Below are 21314 nucleotides of genomic sequence, written 5' to 3'. Positions count from 1 at the left end.
AGGCACATCTTCTTATCCTCTACCAGACAGTTTAAGGAAGCCTACAGTCTGGCTGGTATCAGGGCTGTGGTCCTATAAATAGAGTTGACATGGTCTGGTGATGACAGAATGATCTCTTCCAGATCTTTAGGTATTAGTCTAGTGGGGCTGTTGGGGAGTTAGGGAGTCTCTAGTATTCCTGGATGGATACAGGCAAGGATGGAAGAGGTTACTCCCAGAGGTGGTAAAATAGACAGCCAACTGGAATAACACATTGTAGTTTTGGAGGGAAAGAAACATAGATAAGGAGAGTGTGAATAAGCCCTAGACTTCAGCATAGTGAGCAAGTGTGGGTGAGTAGGTGTGTCTTAAGATGTGTTGAGTTGAAAATTCTCACAATGTATGCAGTAGAAATGACCCAAATCTTCCAAAGACAAGATAGGATGAATGTTTGGTTTTAGAGTCACCTAGATGGGTAGAGAAGAAAGTCGTGAGTATATGTAAGGTCCCTTAGGGTCACAGGGGAGGGTGAAGGGACCATAGCAAAACACCAGGTGATATCAGAGATAAGGAGAGCTGGGACAGGGATTAAAAGAGAGCTGGAGAGCTTGGTACCCTAGATGAGACTTGATTGATTGGTTTGGCTAGATAGATCTTTGAAGAGGGAACACAGAATGCTGAAATAGAGCTCGGTTGAAGTGTGTTGGGAACTGGAGAGCTTGTGGAAACCAGGATTAGCCTAGCATGACTGAAACAAGGGAACAGGGATGACTTGGGGCTTCCGTGCTAGAGAAAGACCTGGGCTTGGGTGACGTGAAGCCACTGAAGAGTCAAGAAGCAGCAGGTGGCACATGAAAATGGCACCTGGAGGAGATGAGCCTCTTGGGGTATACTGGACAGGAAGAGAGAAGAACAGAGGAAATGAAGGCAGCACAGCACAGACCCAAGGTCCTGCTTCTTCATGAGGCTATTTGAGTTTCTTACTATGCCTAACAATAGTCTCTACATAGCCTACCTTCAGTAATGCTGGTCTTGGGGTGAAAAACACCTCCCATCCCACCACCCACCATTTCTCCTGATCAACCCTACAGGCCCTGGGGGCTCAGCTTGAGGTGGGCTGGCAAGGGAGGCCTGTGAGACCCAACCCTCCTGTAGCTAAAGCTCCATTTCCTCAAATGTTGAGTCATTGGGTACCTGTGCCAATGTGGGTACATCTTCTAGCTCTTTACCCACCACTCCAGGAATATCAAATCTGTGAGTAGGAACCAGAAGACCCATTTGCTCTGTAAAGTGGAAAATTATGATTCGTCACCAAAACTCTACCTCAATGTCTGCATAGACTCTAGTGACAAAGAAGAGGTCTTTCTTATGCAGCCTCATTGACTGTGGAGTAAGAGCATGGACTAACTATCTATTCTTGTCCCTAGGTTTGCTGATAATGGCATCGGTCTGACTCTGGCCAGGTAAGAGTGACTGCCACTGTGACTGGTCTTTTGTGGGAGTTTATATTTGGACACCTCATTTCTGCCATCTTCTCTCTGCAGCGGTGGAACCTTTCCGTATGATGATGGCTCCAAGCAGGAGATAAAAAACAGCCTGTTTGTTGGCGAGAGTGGCAATGTGGGCACAGAAATGATGGACAACAGGATCTGGGGCCCAGGTGGTTTGGACCACAGTGGAAGGACCCTCCCTATTGGCCAGTAGGTTTGCAATGGTGGGAACTGCCCTTTGTGTGTGGGTGTGGGAGGGGGCAGGGGACTTGAGTCATGAAAAGAAAGACATTAATGGGTAACTATTTGTTAACTGAAATTTTTCTGCACTCTACAACCTGCAACATGTAATAATTGAGACACAATGAGGATGAAATCTGGAATGAGGAGAGAGATGTCAAAACATACTATAGACTAGATTCCAAAGAGCATACAACCATGGTGGAACATGGTGTCCAGAAAGAGGGATTCTGAGTCCCCTTAGCAACTCACTTGAAGTTTTTCACTTCTGATTATGTCTGAGAGGCAATTAGGATAAGCAGAGATAATCAAGCCTGCAGCCTTATACCGTACAGGTTAGACTCTTACACCAAGAGACAGGTCATCCCTAGGTGGTCACAGCCCAAGGCGGTCAGTCATGCAAGAGGCTGGGCTTGTTCCACTGAGTCCCTAGAATTGGTTTAGTTTTCTTTTCATGAAAATGATATTTTTTTCCTGCTATAATCAAGACAAAAATATACATGCTGAAACTTTCAACCTGTGTGTAACAGGTCTTCCAAATCATAGAGGTATTCGCCTGTTCTTCTTGAAGCCCTTGTTTCCATTTTAAGAGATATGGAAGACCCTTTTATTTATAAGTGATTCTGAATTTCTAGAATTTCTTTCTAGAAGGTTACTAACCTCCAGGGACAGAATATTTCGGTGATTTCCAGAGGTGTCTATAGTAGCCTGACAGGCTCAGACAGGTTTCTTGAAGTATCTTTGAGAGAGGAGACCTAGGAAGAACCATGCAGTTTTAATTGAGGTATATTAGGATCTTAAGTATATTGTTTATGTAGAACTAGCAAAAATGTGCTGCCTGAACACCAGAACTGGGAAAATGCATGGATGCACCCCATGGGAACCAGGATCTAAGGTGATGGCATCAACACTTACTAATAAAAAAAGAAATAAGGACACACAAGGGGATTTGGGGGTGAGTGGAAACTTCTTGGGAGCCATATGCAATATCTGGTAGCACAGAATCTTCATGTGCTTCCTTTTCTGTCTTCAGTCCCTTGCTTCCCTAAGCTCCCTATGGAAAAGAAGGGAAGGGACCAAGCCAGAAGCAGAGGCATGGGTATAAATAAACATGTTAGGCATAGAAAATGACAAGCTGGAGATTTGTGACCAACCCTAAGAAAGGCCACCAAGCAATCTGACCAGTCTCCCCATGGGCCTTCCTTTCACTTACCCTGCACAAGAGTCTCAAGTAAATGGGAGAGGTACTTCTGAGCCCCTCCTCCCTACTCTATGCCACTGATTTCTTTCCTGGTCCCTCTATGTCTCCCAGCTTCCACCTCTTCCCACTTCCTTCCAGCTGCTTGCCAGTATCAGACCTTCTCAGGGGCCCTGTGCCAGTCTGTGGTCTTGCTTTTCCAGCAAAAGCTCTCTTTGCCTCTGGCGATGCTTTAAAAGTTGCACTGTAATTCTTTTCTACCATTGCCTATTCTTTGTATTTCTGTTCCTATTTCCCAAACCCAGCACATTGCCAGTGGATAGGCTTACAGAGGAAACACATCTGGATCTTAATCTAATTAAATTGTTATAGCAACTAAAACTAGGTCGATAGTGACTAACAGTCCCCTCCCAAGGGACAGAATATTGGCAGTCTCTAGAAGTATTTACAGTATTTTCCTAGTGACTAGACATGTTGATGGGAAGAGTAGAGAAACTGCCTAAACAGAGGTACCTCAGCCAACAACTTGATAGACAGCTATTTATCTACCAACTTACCATTCATTTAGCTAACTAGCTGTCTAATCATACCATTTACTCTTTTATATTCATCCACTATCCCCCTCCCTACAAACTCTATTTATTCATCCATCTGCCTATCTGCCAGTATCCATCTACCCATCCATCCACTCCAATCCACCCACCCATTTATCCACCATCCATTCCTCTACCAAACATTATCCAGGCAGTGCATTCCTACCATCCATCAGCCATCTGTACAGACACTTATCCATTAATAACATTAATAATTCTTTCATTGACATTGTGCCCATACATGTCTTCTCGGTGAATTAATTAATGATTTTCAGTGGAAGGAGTTGCTGGAGGTGGAGATCAGAAACGGCTTTACCCAGAAAAACTTTGTTATCAGTCACCGCCAAAGAAGCAAACAACGTGGCGTTCAACTGACACCTGACTTCCTTAACTCCACAGGAATTTTCCAATTAGAGGAATTCAGTTCTACGATGGTCCCATCAACATCCAGAACTGCACCTTCCGCAAGTTCGCAGCCCTCGAGGGCAGGCACACCAGTGCCTTGGCCTTCCGCCTAAATAATGCCTGGCAGAGCTGCCCGCACAACAACGTGACCAACATTGCCTTTGAGGATGTCCCGGTGAGTGCGGTGCCAGGACAGGTTCCTGGCACAGCCAGGCATTGAGTGATGACTCACATGTCCCCCACGGCTTGGAGATTGAGATGTTGCCACCACCACAAGGGTGGAATAGCTTCCTCCAAGTAGGCTGGACCATGTCCCAGTTTACTCTCTGCCCAAACTGGAAAAGTACAAGCTCAGGTCATAGCAAGAGGTCAAGTCTGGGTGATGCCCACTGGCCTTTCATCTGTGCCTCATCTGGAGATGAACTGGGGATTCTGTTCCTCCAGAACATTGACACACTGGATGATGTCACTAGGCTCCTGAGTGGGCACAGACCACCTCAGAACTGTCGCAGTGCCCAAGGGAAGTCTGAAGACATTGTTTGACTTCACCCTGAAAGTAGATGAAAACAGGACCTTCCTGGCTGTAGATAGTGAGCTCAGGTAGAGGGAGCTGAGGGTCAAGAGAGCAGTCCAGGGCTGCTTGTGAAAATTGATACTTCTCACTCTCTATAGCAAACACCATATAGAGCCTGGATAGAGAAACACTATCTATAGCCTGGGGTCTCCCACACCTTCCCCTCCATTCATTCCTCTCCTCCTTACTTCCCCCTCCTCAGTTCTTCCTCCTCCTTCCAAACTTAAGTTACATAATTTCTTCTCTCAGACCCCTGAGACGTCCAATGGCTTTCACTGTGAGACTGTCTTTCTTAAACCCACCACACTAAAAGGCTCTTTTACACACTCACACGCAGGTACCCCCTACATACTGTACACACTTTCTCATACAAACACCCACCCATCTCAATTCCTTCCCAGCCCATTCTTCAGAGCACTCAAATTCAATCAATCCTAAGCCCCTCCTCTATCAGACCAGCGTCTAAGGCCACCTACAACAGCCAAACCAGTGAGCAGAACCAAAATTGTGTGCTAGTTTTTTGGAGTTAAGGCACAGTGACACTCTGACTGTTTTTTTGGGTTCTATGAGATGGTCAGCCACGCGGTTTCCTCCAGCGCCCAAGGGCAGCCTCTGTCTGGCTGCTTTGTAATGTCAGCGGAAATTGGAAACTTTGCCCTGGTCTGATGACGGCTGCAGTTTCCGTTCACCTTCTGGCTCAGCCTTATTTTCCTGGGCTCTGTTCAGATTACTTCCAGAGTGTTCTTCGGAGAGCCCGGGCCCTGGTTCAACCAGCTGGACATGGATGGGGACAAGACATCTGTGTTTCATGATCTGGATGGCTCTGTGTCAGAGTACCCCGGCTCCTATCTCACTAAAGACGACAATTGGCTGGTTCGACACCCAGACTGCATCAACGTCCCAGACTGGAGAGGGGCCATCTGCAGTGGGCGCTATGCACAGGTGGGGATGCCATCCTAAGCTACCTGCTCGCTTACTCTCACTCACGTGACAAGGACCCAGAGAGCCTGCTGTGTTTCGAGTTAGTTGTGTTGGCTAAGAATGATGCAAGCTGTTCCTTCCTTCCTTCCTTTTTTTGCCCCACACTCCCATTCCACAGGATCTTCAGTCAACACGCTGTCCGGGGTCCTTCTCTTCCGGTCCCAGCACTTACAGTCTTGGAGCCTCAGCATCCTCATGTGTGAACTTAAGCTAAAAGCCAAAGTTCTATGATGATATTTTAGGAATGGTTTCGGATGATCCTAATAGAATCCTTCCTCCTGTCCCTTTTTAGAAATAGGAATATAATGTGGGCCATAGCTTTCTGAGTAGTCATGCTAAAAGGTTAAAAAGAGAGAAATTAATTCAGTACTATTTTACACATATTTAAAATATTATCCTTTCAACATGTAGTTAATATAAAAGTAATTAATCGATTCTTTTTTTCTGTTTGGACTTCAAGCTTACATATATATATATATATATATACATACATACATATACATATATACATATATATATATATATATTTCTAGTCCACCACTTCTTAAAAATATTTAGTTTATGTGTATGAGTGTCTTGCCTGTGTGTGTACAAGCACTCCATGCATGTAGGGCCCACGGAGATTGGAAGGTGCAGTCCCCCTGGAACTGGAGTTATGAATGGCTGTAAAGCACTGTGTAAGCACTGGGAGCTGAACCCAGGTCCTCTGCAGGAAGAGCAAGTGCCCATAACTGCTCAGCCATCACTGTGGCCCACTATCCCATTCCTTTTGAAATGCTAGTTCTACCTACCAAAATAATCATGTTGTGTTTTAGTAAGAAGAAATTTTTTCACTGCTTTTGTTTTGAAATTTCCTGAGTGATTGATTTTGTGACTTTAATCTGCATTTTTGTGTTTTAAATGAACTAAAACGGCATTTTAAAGCTGGTTCCTGGGCCACAATGTCTTCATGTCCAGGACTCAGTGCACATGTGACCCATGACTAACACATGAAACAGTGTTATACAATGTCTGGAGTGTAACAACCTGAAATTATTGCCATGACCCTGTGACCATTACTGCCTTTACTGGATGAATGAGCAATGAGTGAGTGAGTGAATGAATGAATGAATGAATGAATGAATGGAAAGAGGCCAGAGAAAACTGCCCAGTTAGGAAGGAGGCACTATGGGCTATGGACCAGAGGATAAGGAAGTATGCGAGTGAAGATGTCTTTATGACCATGGTGGGCATTCTTATCACCACAGCGGAGCTAAGAAAGTAGACTTTAAGAGAATAACTAAGTGGAGATTTGGTGAAAAGGACTAGAGAGAGAAGAGAGAGAGAGAGAGAGAGAGAGAGAGAGAGAGAGAGAGAGAGAGAGAGAGAGAGAGAGAGAAAGTCGGTACCCTGCTGATAAGACAGGACCTCAGGGGCAAGGTGGGCATGGAGTGCAGGTTGGGGGAAGGGCTGGCTTTAGCAGAAGGGGTCCAAGGACAGGAAGTTGAACTGGATGGTGAGGTCATGAGCTGAGAATCCAGGAGTGGGCCTGAGAATGGCCTGCAGAGAGCAATAAATGGCTGGCGGAGCTGCTGCAGAACGTTGAAAATGCTGACAAGAGGCATGCAGACAGAACGCCTAGCATTCTGTGTTGAATGATGTTGAAAACCCCATGGGGATTGAGAAATGCCTCTCTCCTCAGCAAGGAGATTTCCTCAGCACCAACTGAGAGCTCTAGAAGCCATGGTAAGGGGCAGTGATCCAGGACCAGGCTTCTGCCATGTGTGTGGACAGGGCAAGCGCCAAGATGCCAGTGGGAGTGATGGTCTATGGAAGAGGAGAGGAGAGCTCATGGATGGGAGTCACGCCTGCATAACTGAAGGGTCACAAGCCATCAGGGAGCACCACACTTCTAACACCTGGCCCATGGGCTGAGGCCGAGAGTGAATAGGACAACACTCACAGACAAAATCTCAGTGAAGGCCTAGTTGTCTCTGCAGTAGAGTTTGAATACATCCCTCCCAGGGGTCTGGTACTACAGGCCCTGACATCTCAACTACTAGGAAGATGGAGGCAGGAGGATTGCAGGTTCATGGTCTGCCAGAGCTAGAGTAGGTTTTAAGACCAGCTTGGGCAGGCAACTTAATGAGACCTTCCTTAACTCAAAGAGTAAAAGGAGGCCTGGGGATAAAGCTCGGGGTGCTTACCTAGCATTTAAAGTGTCTAATGCCCTATAGTTAATGCCCAGCATCAAAAGGGGGAAAAAAGGAAGAGAGGGAGGGTTAATGAAGGAAGAAACAAAGGAGGAAAAAAGAAAGGGAGGAAGGAAAGAAGGAATGAAGGAAGGAAAGAAGGAAGAAAAAAGGAAGGGAAGAAGGAAGGAAATAAGGAAGAAAAAGGAAGGGAAGAAGGAAGGAAAGAGAAAAAAGGAAAGAAGGAAGGAAGAAAGGAAGGAAAAAGGAAGAAAGGGAGGAAGGATAGACAGATCTTCTCTCCCCTTTTCTTGTCCTTCCACACATGATTCTATTTTCCACAGTTTACCATGTGACTAGCAGCCAACTCCTAGCAGTTCCAGTGGTGACTTCTTCAGCAGAGGTCATTTTTTGGAAATCAGAGGACACATCAGCTAAACTGCACAGTGCTACTTGGATTGTGTCCACCAGCAGAAAGAGACATCCCCTTATTCGGTCTTCCTTTCATTCAGGCTCTGCAAAGAGACAGTACCTATGAAAGCCCTCTGAGATCAAACGTTAGCCAGACCCTCTAGAGCAATCCCTTCTAACAGCCTCCTTGTATGTTTCATTTTTGGGTTTTCAAAGATGTACATCCAGGCCTACAAGAGCAGTAATCTGCGCATGAAGATCATCAAGAATGACTTCCCCAGCCACCCCCTCTACCTGGAGGGGGCCCTCACCAGGAGCACGCACTACCAGCAGTATCAGCCGGTCATCACCCTGCAGAAGGGCTATACCATCCACTGGGACCAGACCGCCCCTGCTGAGCTTGCCATCTGGCTCATCAACTTCAACAAGTGCGTGAGAACAGACAGGAACACATGACCCAGGACGGTAGTGCTGGCTGAGCCCAGGCAGAGATAGTGAGAGTACCTCATTGAAAAATCTTGGGGTTACTGTTCACAGGACCTCAGGCTGATCCCTTTAGTCCCTAGAAGAGGTACCCAGAGGTTTTCATTGCCCACAATTAGGAATCCAAGGGTACAGGTCGAAGCTGCATCCTGGGCTCATCTTTGTGCAGAACAGCTAACCTGTTAGAGGCCTGGGGTGATTATCACTAGCCGAGTAAGCAATGAATGTGTAGTGAGCTAATAATATGATCACCCAGCTCCTGTTACTACTATGTGCTTAGTAAATGAAAAAAAAAATTACAAAGCATTGCTGATGTTTTCTATAGAGAAGGGAGCAAAACTCTATGAGCGCATCTTAATTACTTTTTTGTTACTGTGGTGAGATATCCTAACAGAAGCAGCTTAAGGAAGGAAGGATTTATTTTGGCTCAGGGTTTGAAATCAAAGTCTGTTGTGATGAAGACATCACGTGGTCAGGAGCTTGAGTCAGATGGTCACATTCTATCCCCAGTATATTTGGTTTAGGATCCCAGCTAATGGAATAATGTCATTCTCATTTAGGGTGGGTCTCCTCCCCCCCTCAATTAAGCTAATCAAAGAAGTTCCTCACAGGCATGCAGAGAGGCTAACTGAATCTAGATAACTGCCCAAAGCTGAGACCAGGGGACTGTGTGCTCTCCTAGGTGGTCCAAGGGCCTACCAAGCCCACCAGTTTAGCACAGCAGAGAGGAAGCAGTTGGGTTAAGCACATCAGGTCAGCTGTATATATCCACATTTAAGCATTTCCTACATGCACTGTGTTCTCATGGCCAGACTCCTGAGACAGACAGTTATCCACTGCAGAAAATAGGGTGAGGGGCCTCCAATCATCCTATTTTAGGGCTGACCCTGGCCCTCAGTTGCTTATTCTCTTAATCATAGACCATTCAAAAGAATATCACTTTCCCAGCCAAACCCCACACCGAGCACCTCTAGCTCATCCCTTGAATGCTCACAGGTGACTCATCCTGATGGCCCTCAGCGACTGGTGGTCACTATCCAATCTTCTTCTCCTTGAACACTTTATATCTTAGTTATTATTCTTTCAAAACTTCTCTCTTAAGAATTTATTGGCCCTATTTCTGTAGTGTGCTCAAGGGCTCTTGCCCAGAACTAACCCCACTTTTCTTTTTAGGGGTGACTGGATCCGAGTGGGCCTCTGCTACCCAAGAGGCACCACCTTTTCCATCCTTTCAGATGTTCACAATCGCCTGCTAAAGCAAACATCCAAAACTGGGACCTTTGTGAGGACCCTGCAGATGGACAAAGTTGAGCAGAGCTATCCTGGCAGGAGCCACTACTACTGGGATGAGGATTCTGGGTAAGGAGGCTCCTGTGGTCTGTAGAAATGAGGCTCCTTCCTTATGTATCTTGGGTGTTCCCATAACCCTAAGAACTACAGTTTAGTTTATACTAATGAATACAGAATGCTTCCTTAAGTACTTTGACCCTAACATTAACTATGCTCTCAACAACTTAAAAACATCAAGACTTTGGAAGGGAAACAAATTCTCTATTAAATCTGCAAGTGGATTATAGGGAAATTTTCAGGATAAAAAGTAAAGGCAATTAATAAAAACAAACAAACAAACATGTTATGTTATCCCTTCCCACAACCCAAATGGAACAAACAATATTCTAATTTGAAAATGTGGGGGAAAGACCCTGAGAGAAAAAGGAGTGAATTGCTCTGGGGTCATAGCACAATCCTACCCCAACTGGATCTGAGCCTCAGACTATCTATACCCCAAGCCCTCCTACTTCTGCTGACTGGGTCCTGGTCAACAGAGACACAGTGGGAACAATGTGTCTGCATAAAGACACTAAGGAACTAGTGATTATTTCCCCCAAAAATAAATTGTGGCTGGGAGATGGTTCAGTCAATCACTTGCTATGCAAATATGAGGACTTGAGTTCAGTCCCCTAGAATTTACAGGGGGGAAAGATAGGCACATCTTTGTGCCTGTCTTCACAGTGTCATGCATTTGTAATCCCAGAACTAGAAGTGGAGTGAGGTGGAGACAGAGTGGGGGCGGAGGCAGAGTGGGAGCGGAGACAGAGTGGGAGCGGAGACAGAGTGGGGGAGGAGACAGAGTGGGGGCGGAGACAGTGGGGGCGGAGACAGTGAGGGCGGAGACAGAGTGGGGCGGAGATGGAGTGGGGGCGGAGACAGAATGGGGGAGGAGACAGAGTGGGGGCGGAGACAGAGTGGGGGAGGAGACAGTGGGGGCGGAGACAGAGTGGGGGCAAAGACAGGTACATTACTGTATCACCAGCCAACCTAGTTTAATCTGAAAAGTCCAGGTAAAAACGAAAGTTCCTTTCTTAAAATTTAGTATGGACACCTCCTGAGAATAGCACCAAGAATGGTTCTGTGGTTTTCACAATCATGCACACACATCAAATATATATATACATACATGTACACATACATATATGTATATATGTACACACACACACACACATACACACACACATACACACCAGATTAATTGCTGAGGAAGTTCAGTATGCCCTAGAAAGATAAAGAAGGCCACAGAAGCCTTCAAAGGAGTCAGGCAAAAGATTATTTAATGGTCTTTTTGCTTTTTCTATGATTTGAAAACAAAGTAGCTGAGATCTCTTTTAAAAGGATAACCAGCTTACCATGATTAAGGGTAAAATGAACATAGTCTGGCTAAGACGAGGGAGTTCCACGGTGGTAAATGAGCCCCGACTTAGCTTTAGCTGTATTCTGCACAAGTGGGTTTATCAATTGCTACCCAGGGAGTACCACCAAATAATAAAATATGATATAATAGAAGGAGTACTGCCCTATTTTCTTCCCGACCACAGGGCCTTGGTATTCAGTTCAGCTTACTGGAATATCCATATATTGGAGGTCAAAGCCAGAGCTGTGATCTGTGTGGGAATGTGGGATGAATGATGACTCAGACTCCCCTTGCTCTGATATATATGGCAAGAAGGAAGTCTTACCACTGTTAAGACCAGTATAGGAGCTAAGGGGCCATGCCAACTTCTGCCCCTGGGTCCTTAGCATTGATTCTTACAAGGAAGGGAGCCTCAGTGTAATGTACCCATGGGCAACACTCAAAGGAGATGTCACCTCCACCATGCAGCCTTCCCACCATGCAGAGCATATATGACGCTGGCTCTGTTCTTGACCTAGAGGTGGAAACTCCTATATCTGACAGTTTCCCATGTTAGTCAGGGATCACTTAATGCCAGGAAAAGAGGTAGGTTTTTTTGTTTGTTTGTTTGTGTTTGGTTTTTGTGTTTTTGAGACAGGTTCTCACTATGTAGCACTGGGTGGCCTAAAATTACTATATAGACCAGGCTGTCCTTGAGCCCTCAGAGATCCATCAGCCTCTGCCTTCCAGGTGTGAGATTAAAGGTGTGCACCACCACACCCAGCAGAACAAAGAATCTTGTTTTGAAGTGCCTTAAAGCAGCTCAAGTCCACCTCACGTGAGGTTTATTGCCTCATATTCTCTCACACACTCACACACACACATACACACACACACACACACACACACACACACACACACACACACACACACACGAGTGTGTGTGCACCAAGCCTCTGGTATCAGGCTCTCTCTCAAGCTGCCTTCTTTTCCTCAGTTCCTCAGGACAGCCATGTTACAAAAGAGTAACAGGAGCTACTTCTCACTTGCCCTTACAATTCAAGTACCAACTAGTAGACAAGACCCGCTACTTTCTTTGTTCCAGCTCACAAGACGGTGCATCTTCTTGCCTCTCTATAACCAATAAACAACCTATTAAAAATCCAGTGTGAGCCCCTTCTGTGGTTGGACGTGGGTAGAGTAGGCTCTGGCACCCTGGCCCAAAGCCAAGTGGGTTCGTTGAAGGTTGGCTCCCCTAAAGAAGAGTATGGAGACAATCCGGACCTTATCTTTAGGTTTTACAGACAGGACTTGGCTGGAGAGCATTTCTCTGAGATGAAAGAACCACAGTAATAAATGCCAAGTTAGTACCATGGCAGCTACACTATCTGCCTCCCTGGAACACAGGCCAGGTTCCTTCTTATTATAATTGCAATAAGTTATGGCTTGAACAGAAGTACAGTTACGATCCATGGTGAAACAACTCTCAGTTCTGTTACTCCCAGTGCTGTAGGCAGTTCTCTGAGATAATTTCCCATCTGCAAACCAGTGTGATAATAGTACATAGTAGAAGGTTGATGATTAAGTGAGATGATATGTTGTATGACATTTACTGGTCCTCAGAAAATATTTGCCAGAATTTTTAGCTTATTCAATATCTATCCATCTATCTATACACACACACACACACACACACACACACACACATATGCAGGTATTATATATGTATGTATTAATAATTATTCTTTCAGCTGCATATGACTCTCTGACAGACACAGTTCCATGATTTAAGACCCTTGAAATATAACCTCAGTGAGCAGAAGATTTGCTATTTGTTTGCTCATTTATTTGCTTAAGACAAGGTCTTGATAGGTAGTCCTGCATGGCCTTGAACTTAATATGTAAGCCAGTCTGACCTTAAACTTGGTGGGAGCCATCATGTCTAATTTGAGTGTGGAGGAGGTTCTAATTGCCCCCATAAGAATGCCTAGGTTTCTTCTGTTCACAGGTTGCTCTTCTTGAAGCTAAAAGCCCAGAATGAAAGGGAGAAATTTGCTTTCTGCTCCACGAAGGGCTGTGAAAGAATCAAGATTAAAGCTCTGCTCCCAAGGAACGCGGGGATCAGTGACTGTACAGCCTCTGCTTACCCCAGGTTCACAGAGCGGGCCATAGTGGACGTGCCAATGCCCAGGAAGCTCTTTGGAGCTCAGCTGGTAAGTAGCCGTAGTAGGCTGAGCCCTTTGCCTCTAGGAGGCTCAAATCCTGCTGAACTCATTCCTGGATACCTACTCAGCTCTGTGACGCAGTTCTGGGTCAAGGCACAGAGCACATGAGGAGAAAGAGCACTTGTGCCTCACAGCTCACAACTGTTCTGTGTTTGTTTTTCAGAAGACAAAAGACCACTTCCTAGAAGTGAAGATGGAAAGCTCCAGGCAGCATTTCTTCCACCTTCGGAATGACTTCGCTTATATTGAAGTAAGAGGAGATTCTGCTCACTGGCATGGAGTGGGTATATGAGCTGCAATGGTCTTACTGTGACCACAGGATGTTACTGATGGGAGGAAAGACTTATTTGGGCTCATGGTTTCAGGGAGCTATGGTCCATTTTAGTGAGGAAGGTATGACAGAATAGGCCAGTTCACAGAGGCCTGAGGTCACAGTTGCTTTTCTAGTACTGTGACGTTTATCACGCAATGCGACTTTTACCACACTGACTCCCAGATGGGGAAATTATCTCAGAGAACTGACTACAGCACTGGAATTAACAGAGCTGGGAGATTTCCCATCCCATTATGAATCCCAACTCTACTTTTGTTCAAGCAATAACTGTTTCCAATTATAACGAAACACCATAACCAAGGAAACTGAGAAATGAAAGTGTTTAATGTGGAGCTTACAGTATCAGATGGCTTGAGTTGATGATGGCAGAGAAAAGGTATGGTGGTAGGAACAGCTGGGAGCATCCATCTTGGTCTACAAGTAGGAGGCGGAGAGAGACAATGGGAATGGCAGACTCTTTTAAAACCTCAAAGCCTGACCTTAGTGGCACACCTCCTCTAACTAGGCCATACTTTCTAATCCTTCCCAATCAGTTCCACTAACTGGGAAACCAGTCATTCAAATATATGGGCCTATGGGGCCATTCTCATTCAAACAACCACACCACACATGGCAGGGGCTGTTGATCTCATGGAGGACCAGAAAGAGGCAGGAAGTGGGAGCCAGGAATAACTTTCAAACACTGACTCATAGTAACCAACTTCCTCCAGCTAGTTTAGTTCCCGAAGGTTCCTGACACGCCTGAAACATCAACATTAGGTAGGGATAAAGCATTCAAAACATGAGCCTGTGGGGCATGTCAGATTAAACTGTAACAGGTGGTATTATGATAAGTTGCCCCAAACTGGATGAGTTAAAACAAAAGAAAGTTGTTCTTTTTTCAGTTTTGGAAGCCAAATAGCTCTAACTTCAGGTAGCCCTAATGGACCTTTGGATTAGAGTTCCATCACTAACATCTCTGTCCCATCTTCAAGAGTCCCTCTCCCCTTTGTGCCTATATCCTATCTCTTACCTTTCTTCCTAAGGGACCCCATCATTGGATTGAGTGCCTACCCTAGACATTAGATAATCCTGCCCTGAGATCCTGAGATCGTTAATATATATGTCATTAAACGTCTTCAGAAACACTATTTCTAGATAAAATAAAATCCAAAGGCTCCTAGTGGGTGTATCTTTGGGGAGGTCACAGTACAGTTGGAAGGGGTGTGAAGGGTTCTTATAAGTTGAGCAGCTGTGTAACCAAACTCTGTCTTTAGTGTCCATAGGAAGAATACATACGGGAAGGAGAACTCTGGGCCTCAGCTGCCCCGGGATCTCTCACTCCTTTGTTGCTTTGGCCCTGCAGGTGGATGGGAGGAAGTACCCTTGCTCAGAAGATGGCATTCAGATAGTGGTGATTGATGGGAATCGAGGTCATGTGGTGACCCACGGTAACTTCAGAAATGCTATTCTGCAGGGCATACCCTGGCAGCTCTTCAACTACGTGGCAGCCATCCCTGACAAGTGAGTCTGTCCCCGTTTCTGAATATCCAGTGGCACAACAGATTCCTGGCTGGGCCCCAGTTCCTCATGCCCAACCCCTCATGATTCTTGCCAGTCAGGATTATCTGTGCCTACAGATTATGTCTACTGGGTGGAGAGAACTTCATGTCTGTTGCCACACATGCTGGAGGCAGGTCTGCTATGGATGTAGGTCAGCCTGAGACAGGGGAATGCTGCCTCACTCCTTGGAAAGCTGCCTGACCCTCTGCCCCCATCACAGAACTCTCTCCCAGTGATCTCATCCCCACCCACACCTTCAATAGCATCCAAATGCTGGTGGCTTCTGAAGCTCTCCAGCCTGGATCTCTTTCCTAGACTCCAAACACTCATATCCAAAGGCTACTTAAAGGTTGCCACCTAGATGTCTTGAATGGAACTAAATTCTCATCCCTTTTATCTTGTGGTCCTCCAGATCAGTCCTCCTTCTGTTTGCTCTAAATCATCATCCATCCAGATGTTTGAACCAGAATCTGAACTTAATGCCAAATATCTGCCCCACCCCATATTCTAACACAGTCTAAAACAGTCCAGTGCTGTCCCTCCTGGTCTCTCCCTCATATCTTCTTTGGCCCTGCTCTGTCACTGTTGGTCAACCAACACCATGACCATAGATTCCTGACAGGCCCTTTTCTTTCCTTCTCCCATATTGGAAGTTAGTTTGAGTGTTTTAAATGCTAGGATCCTCAATAGCCTGTCCTCACTTTCTTCCACCTGTTTTTTCCTCACTGATGGCTTTCCCCACCCATCCATGATTCTCCACTGGAACACTGCTTGAAACAGAAACAAAAACCTTGAATGATGCCTTATCCAGGAACCATTCCTGACTTCCTGATATTGACTTCACAATAGACTCACTTATGCTTGTTTAATCCCTGAACTACAATATGGGTGTGGAAACCTCTCTGGAGCCAAAGGCTAGTGGAAAGCCTGTGCAATTCATGTGGCACCTGCCACCCCTAGGTGCTTAGTAAACTGCTAATGAGTGGAGACAAGGGCCTTTCAGGATGCACTCTTGTGGCTGGGGGTTGGGGGAATGACTCCCTGTGCAAGTCTGGAGAATGGGTTTTGCTCAGTCACAAGTTCTATCTGTTCTTCCCACACTCAGTGCTCCTGTCACACCATATTTGCATGTATGTGTGTGGATGTAGATGTGCACAGGGGTGTACACACATGTCTGTGAAAGCCAGAAAACAAACAGCCCTTGCACATCCCTAGGAGAAGTGAGGATGGTCTGAGTCAGACTTAGGCTGACAGTGGATACACAGACAGGAATGGGTACCACCGACCCCTCCCTGGCCTCCTGGGAAGCAGCAGTTGAGTGGGATGTGAGAGGTGCTTCTGTTCTGTGACTCAAACTGAGCCTGGACCTTATACCTCCCTCTCCAACCCATCCACAGGACTACCACTGGCCATACGGTGCCAACTCAGACACTGAGGAGAGCTTCTAGAATCCCCCTCTGACCTTCCACATGTGGGCGATTATGTCATGAGGCACAGGGGCTAAGTCAAGAGGATAATTTACCTGGCAGAGACCCTAATATGAATTGCACCTGGAGGCTGTATGTGATAAGCAAGCCTATCTCCCTGTCCCTGATGCCACTCTGAGTTTTTGACCTTCTTTTGAGTTCACGAGTCAGCCATAAGCCTTCAATGTTAATTCTCCTCTGAACAATGGGGAAATTTCCTCTTGGGAGCAGAGCCTGGATTCACCCCAAGGATGTGTTAGCAAAGAATTCTTTCTCATTAATGGACCTCACCTTGCCAATCCCTTGGGCCTCCTCCTTTTAGCCTTCTTAAAGAGCCCAAGACAGCCTCCCCACTGCCCTCCCTTTGGTACTTACTGTGCACTTGCCCTTTGCCTGTTGATAGCTTTCCTTCTGCTCCTAGTGGGACAAAACCGGGGATAACAGCAAGTTCCAGAATCCCATACGGTTTTTCCATGTCTGAACTGTGGTCTGTGGTTACAGAATTTCACTGAAATGGGACTTGAAAGCCCCATGGAGCGTCTGCCCTGTTTCTGTTCTGAGGGCGGTGCTCATGCCCCCTGTCTGGCTCAGCATGAGTCTGTCACCACAGAGGCTGTTTGCTTAACGTTGGGGGCTAAATGCAGCCCAAGATAGGAAGAATAGACTTCCCAGCTCAACTTTTACAAACTGGGTTCTTCTGGCTCCTGCCCTCTCCTTCCCTCCTGAGCAACCCCTCTGGGAACCCTTCACAGATAATGTGTAGCTGCTCAATCTCTCATTGACAAAGCCAGGCAGGCAGATCTTGCCTGATCAGAGAGGGTGGTGACCCACAGCAGAGCCATTCTGGAAATGCAACAACAACATAGTGTTCTTCCCAGAATGCTCTCAAAAACTGGGCCTCACTCTTCCCACAACTGAGAGGAGGTTGGGCTGCACAAAGCTTAGTGCCTTCCACGGAAACCACTAAAATACACATATGGGCTCCAAGCTTGCTACCCATGTAGGACCAGAACTCAGATCCCAGAACCAGTATAAAAAGCCAGCCAAGGGCCACACCTGTGCCTGTAATCTGTGGGAGACAAAGATGGGGGACTGCTCAGGACTCCCAGCCTAGCAGAAGGTTCAGCGAGAGACCTTGGATCAAGAGAATAAGATGGAGGGTGTTAGAACAGGATGCCTACCATCATCCTCTGGCCTCTACATGCGCAAAACACCCAGAGATCCACACAAAATTAAGACAGGAAGAGAAAAAGAAAGAGAATGTGGGTCCCACTGGGAACCTAACGTGGAGCATGGTCACTGTTCTTACAAAGTCAGATGTGGTCTTGTGGGAATGAAGCCTGTGTGGCAGAAGGCCTGCTGTGAGAAGGCTGCAGGTCCTTTTGAGCTCCCAAGTAGAGCCACTGTGGCAGGTCTCCAAGGCTGCACGGTGTCAGGCACTTGTGATGGCTTGTCTTTTGATGGCTCATTGACTTTTATACCCAACAGTGTTGAAATTATTTGAATTAAGAAGTACATATTCGCTGGGCAAAGATAACGTATGCCTGAAATGCCGGCATTTGGGAGGCAGAAGCAGTTGGATCGTTATGAGTTTTGAGGGCATCCTGGTCTACATAGTAAATTCCAGGCCAGCCAGGGCTCCTAGTGAGACCCTGTCTCAAAAAAAAAAATCAGAAAGGAAAGGAGAAAGGAAGAAAGGAAGAAAGAAAGAAAGAAAAAAAAAAGAAAGAGAGAAAGAAAGAAAGAAGATAAAAGAAGGAAAGGGAAGATGAAGAGAGGACAGAGGGAGGGGAAGGATAAGAAGGAAGGAAACAGAAATGCATGAAACAATGAAATAGCATTGAACATTATGAGCAATGTATCTCAAGTGGAAAATGCAATGTCCTAAATAAAACCATTTCATGTCAGAGGAATAGGTGGGGGAAATGCCTGTGAAGTCACACTGTGCCGTATAGCACCCAGAGACAGCATGCTCCTCACACTTACTCTGTCCTGCCTGCTGGAACACATTTCAAGCAGTGAAGCCTGTCTAAGCTTGGATACCAGATGTGAGCAGATGCTGAGGGTTATTTGCCATTGAAAGGAAAGAGTATGTTGGTTAAGAGGCCAGGCAATGGCACTACCACCTCAGGTCCTGTCTGAGGCCAGCATCCCTCCCACACACCCTTCAATGGAGTTTGCTCTCCTTCCTGACATCTAACCAGTCTCTTCCTCCTCAGTTCCATAGTGCTCATGGCATCAAAGGGCAGATACATCACCAGAGGCCCATGGACTAGGGTGCTGGAAAAGCTTGGGGCAGACAAAGGTCTCAAGTTGAAAGGTGAGTCTGAGTGGGGTTTAAGTAACTTCAGAACCAGGGCAGATGGCGTAGAGATGACATTATCCTTGCTGCATTTAGGACATTGTTTCCCACTAGGCTTGGGTACAGTCCCCAAACCCTCAACCTGGTCAGTGGCCTCCTGACCCGGTGCCATGAGCTTACCAACCCTGCACTAAAGCACATTCATATTTCCTTATGACCAGACACTGGTAGAATACTGCTAGAGCTATTTGCCCCTCTATTCCACAAGTGGCCCTTTATTCAATGAAAGCATCATCAGAAACTGCCTTTGACCATTCAGCCTGGCCAAGGGTCTGCATCCTCCTCACAAGTCCAAATGATGCCTGCTTTGTAGCATCTTTTACAGTTTGAAATAAAAAATTGTCTTCTAAGATAGGAAGAGAGAATTAAATCCCAGAGACTTTCCGACGCTTGTTTACGGTCATGTGAGTCTTCTGCAATGAAACCCAACCCAGACTTCCTGGATATGCTGGATAAATCTAGCCAGATATAAGTATCCATGTGATGCTCATTAGTCATAGATTGTTCACAGCAAGGCCCCAGGGAGGTATAAATGAGAGAGAGCAGATGTGTGGATGGTGGTGATCATGACAGCTATTGCTGATGCTAGGCTTGCACCTTGCTGAACTTCCATTAATTATCTTGTGCATCCACAAATAACTTGGGCAGCAATGATAGCTCCTTCCACAGAAGAGGGAGACATCTACAGTTACATAGTAAGGTGCTTGTTTTAACTAGGATATGGACCCTTCCTGAACCAGGTCCTGGCTGTCTGTGTCCTGCTTATGATGAACATCAAAGCCAGCAGCAGATATTTATCCCAGGCAGCCAGAGAAAGGCCCAGAAAGACACAAGCCTGTCATGACAGCCAGTAGAGAAAGATACTCAAGGTCCTTTCCTGCAAACCCCAGGGCTATTTGGGGGCTTCTATGTTTTAAATTAAGAGGCTGTTGCCAAAGCCTCTGATATACAATGAATGTCAGGTGGTACTCGTCCAGACTTGATAGATATATACTGCCCCCCAGTTTGGGCCACTACTGACCTCCAAGTCACCGAAGTACGGCACAGAGACAGAGCACGCAGCATGGAAGCTTAAGGTCTGGACTTCTACTTAGTCCCACACTGCATGTCATTTGTCCTGGGATAATCCTTTTCTCCTAGAGCTGCAAAGGAACAGAGCTGAGGCTAAGATCTTGAAGACAAACACCACCATTTCATAGGTGGGATCTTAGGATACAGCAACTTTCTGGTGATTGTAAGTCAGCCAGAAAGCAGGCAGGAGTCCTACCAGGACCCTTCCCTCCCCAGCACCTCCCCACTGTGCATGGCTCTTCTGTAACATACAGAGCATTTACCCTCTGAGGTGGCCGTGACACTCAAGAGTGATACCTAAAAACACACAAAAAGATACCCAATCCCAGCACTAGCTGGACTGAGAGCTTGCTCTAGAGGGTCAGAGCCCAATGTCACTAGGAAGGAGTTGCCCTGTGGGGGGCAGAGGATGCTAAAGGGGAATGCTGGCATGGCTCACACACATGGTTCCTCACTTTACAGAAAAGGTGGCATTTGTTGGCTTCAAAGGCAGCTTCCGACCCACCTGGGTGACTCTGGAGACGGAGGAACACAAGGCCAAAATCTTCCAAGTGGTGCCCATCCCTGTCGTGAGAAAGAAGAAGCTGTAAAGACAGTTGGTACCACCCCTGGCTGGACCCCTACAGCAGCCAGGGACAGGATGGCTAGGTCCCATGGTTCTCAGCTCTGCTGGGCTAAGGGACAGATATCAGAGACCTTGGTGCTGCCACCTGCCCCTGTTCAAGTCTACCTGCAGCCCCTGGGCAGTGTTGGCCGATGCCACAACCTCCTCTTGGGTGCTTCTCTCCCAGCTGTGCCTCAGCAGTAGGCATGGGGATCATACAAAGAGACCTGGGTTGAACTGGCAGCAAAGGTCCACTTGGGCAGGTGTCTGGACCCACCTAGGGAATGGTCTGAATAATGGGACCACTCACAGATTTCCACAGTCACTTTTAGATATATTAAGTGGCAGATGGAGGGAGTACATCTATTCCTGTAAGTGAGGGTATGGCTTCCTGGGTTTAGGAGCTGGTGTGCAGACAGAGCTGCCCAGCATGGCAGACTGTACTGTGGAGGAGATGTAACCCTGTCTACAGGGAATGCTTTTTCAAGAGACTTAAGCTGGCACATTGGGACAGGCA

General features: G+C 46.4%; 1 protein-coding gene across 1 annotated transcript in view; it reads left to right on the top strand.

The window, feature by feature from the left end:
• Positions 1-20783, top strand: part of CEMIP (cell migration inducing hyaluronidase 1) — a gene marked incomplete at both ends in the record, with an annotated part of 65838 nt that extends 45055 nt beyond the window's left edge. Inside the window, 11 exons of the mRNA XM_080913865.1 lie at positions 1407-1442; positions 1524-1679; positions 3900-4080; positions 5206-5421; positions 8259-8470; positions 9699-9884; positions 13202-13406; positions 13582-13668; positions 15098-15255; positions 18980-19080; positions 20656-20783. Coding sequence (XP_080769991.1) covers positions 1407-1442; positions 1524-1679; positions 3900-4080; positions 5206-5421; positions 8259-8470; positions 9699-9884; positions 13202-13406; positions 13582-13668; positions 15098-15255; positions 18980-19080; positions 20656-20783 — 1666 coding nt within the window. The remainder of the gene's footprint in view (positions 1-1406; positions 1443-1523; positions 1680-3899; positions 4081-5205; positions 5422-8258; positions 8471-9698; positions 9885-13201; positions 13407-13581; positions 13669-15097; positions 15256-18979; positions 19081-20655) is intronic.
• Between the last annotated feature and the right edge of the window lie 531 nt (positions 20784-21314).

Source organism: Micromys minutus (genome assembly GCF_963924665.1).
Source record: "Micromys minutus genome assembly, chromosome: 3".
Lineage (NCBI taxonomy): Eukaryota > Metazoa > Chordata > Mammalia > Rodentia > Muridae > Micromys > Micromys minutus.
Note: the sequence above shows the minus strand (reverse complement) of the source record. Positions and strands in the feature narration are given on the sequence as shown.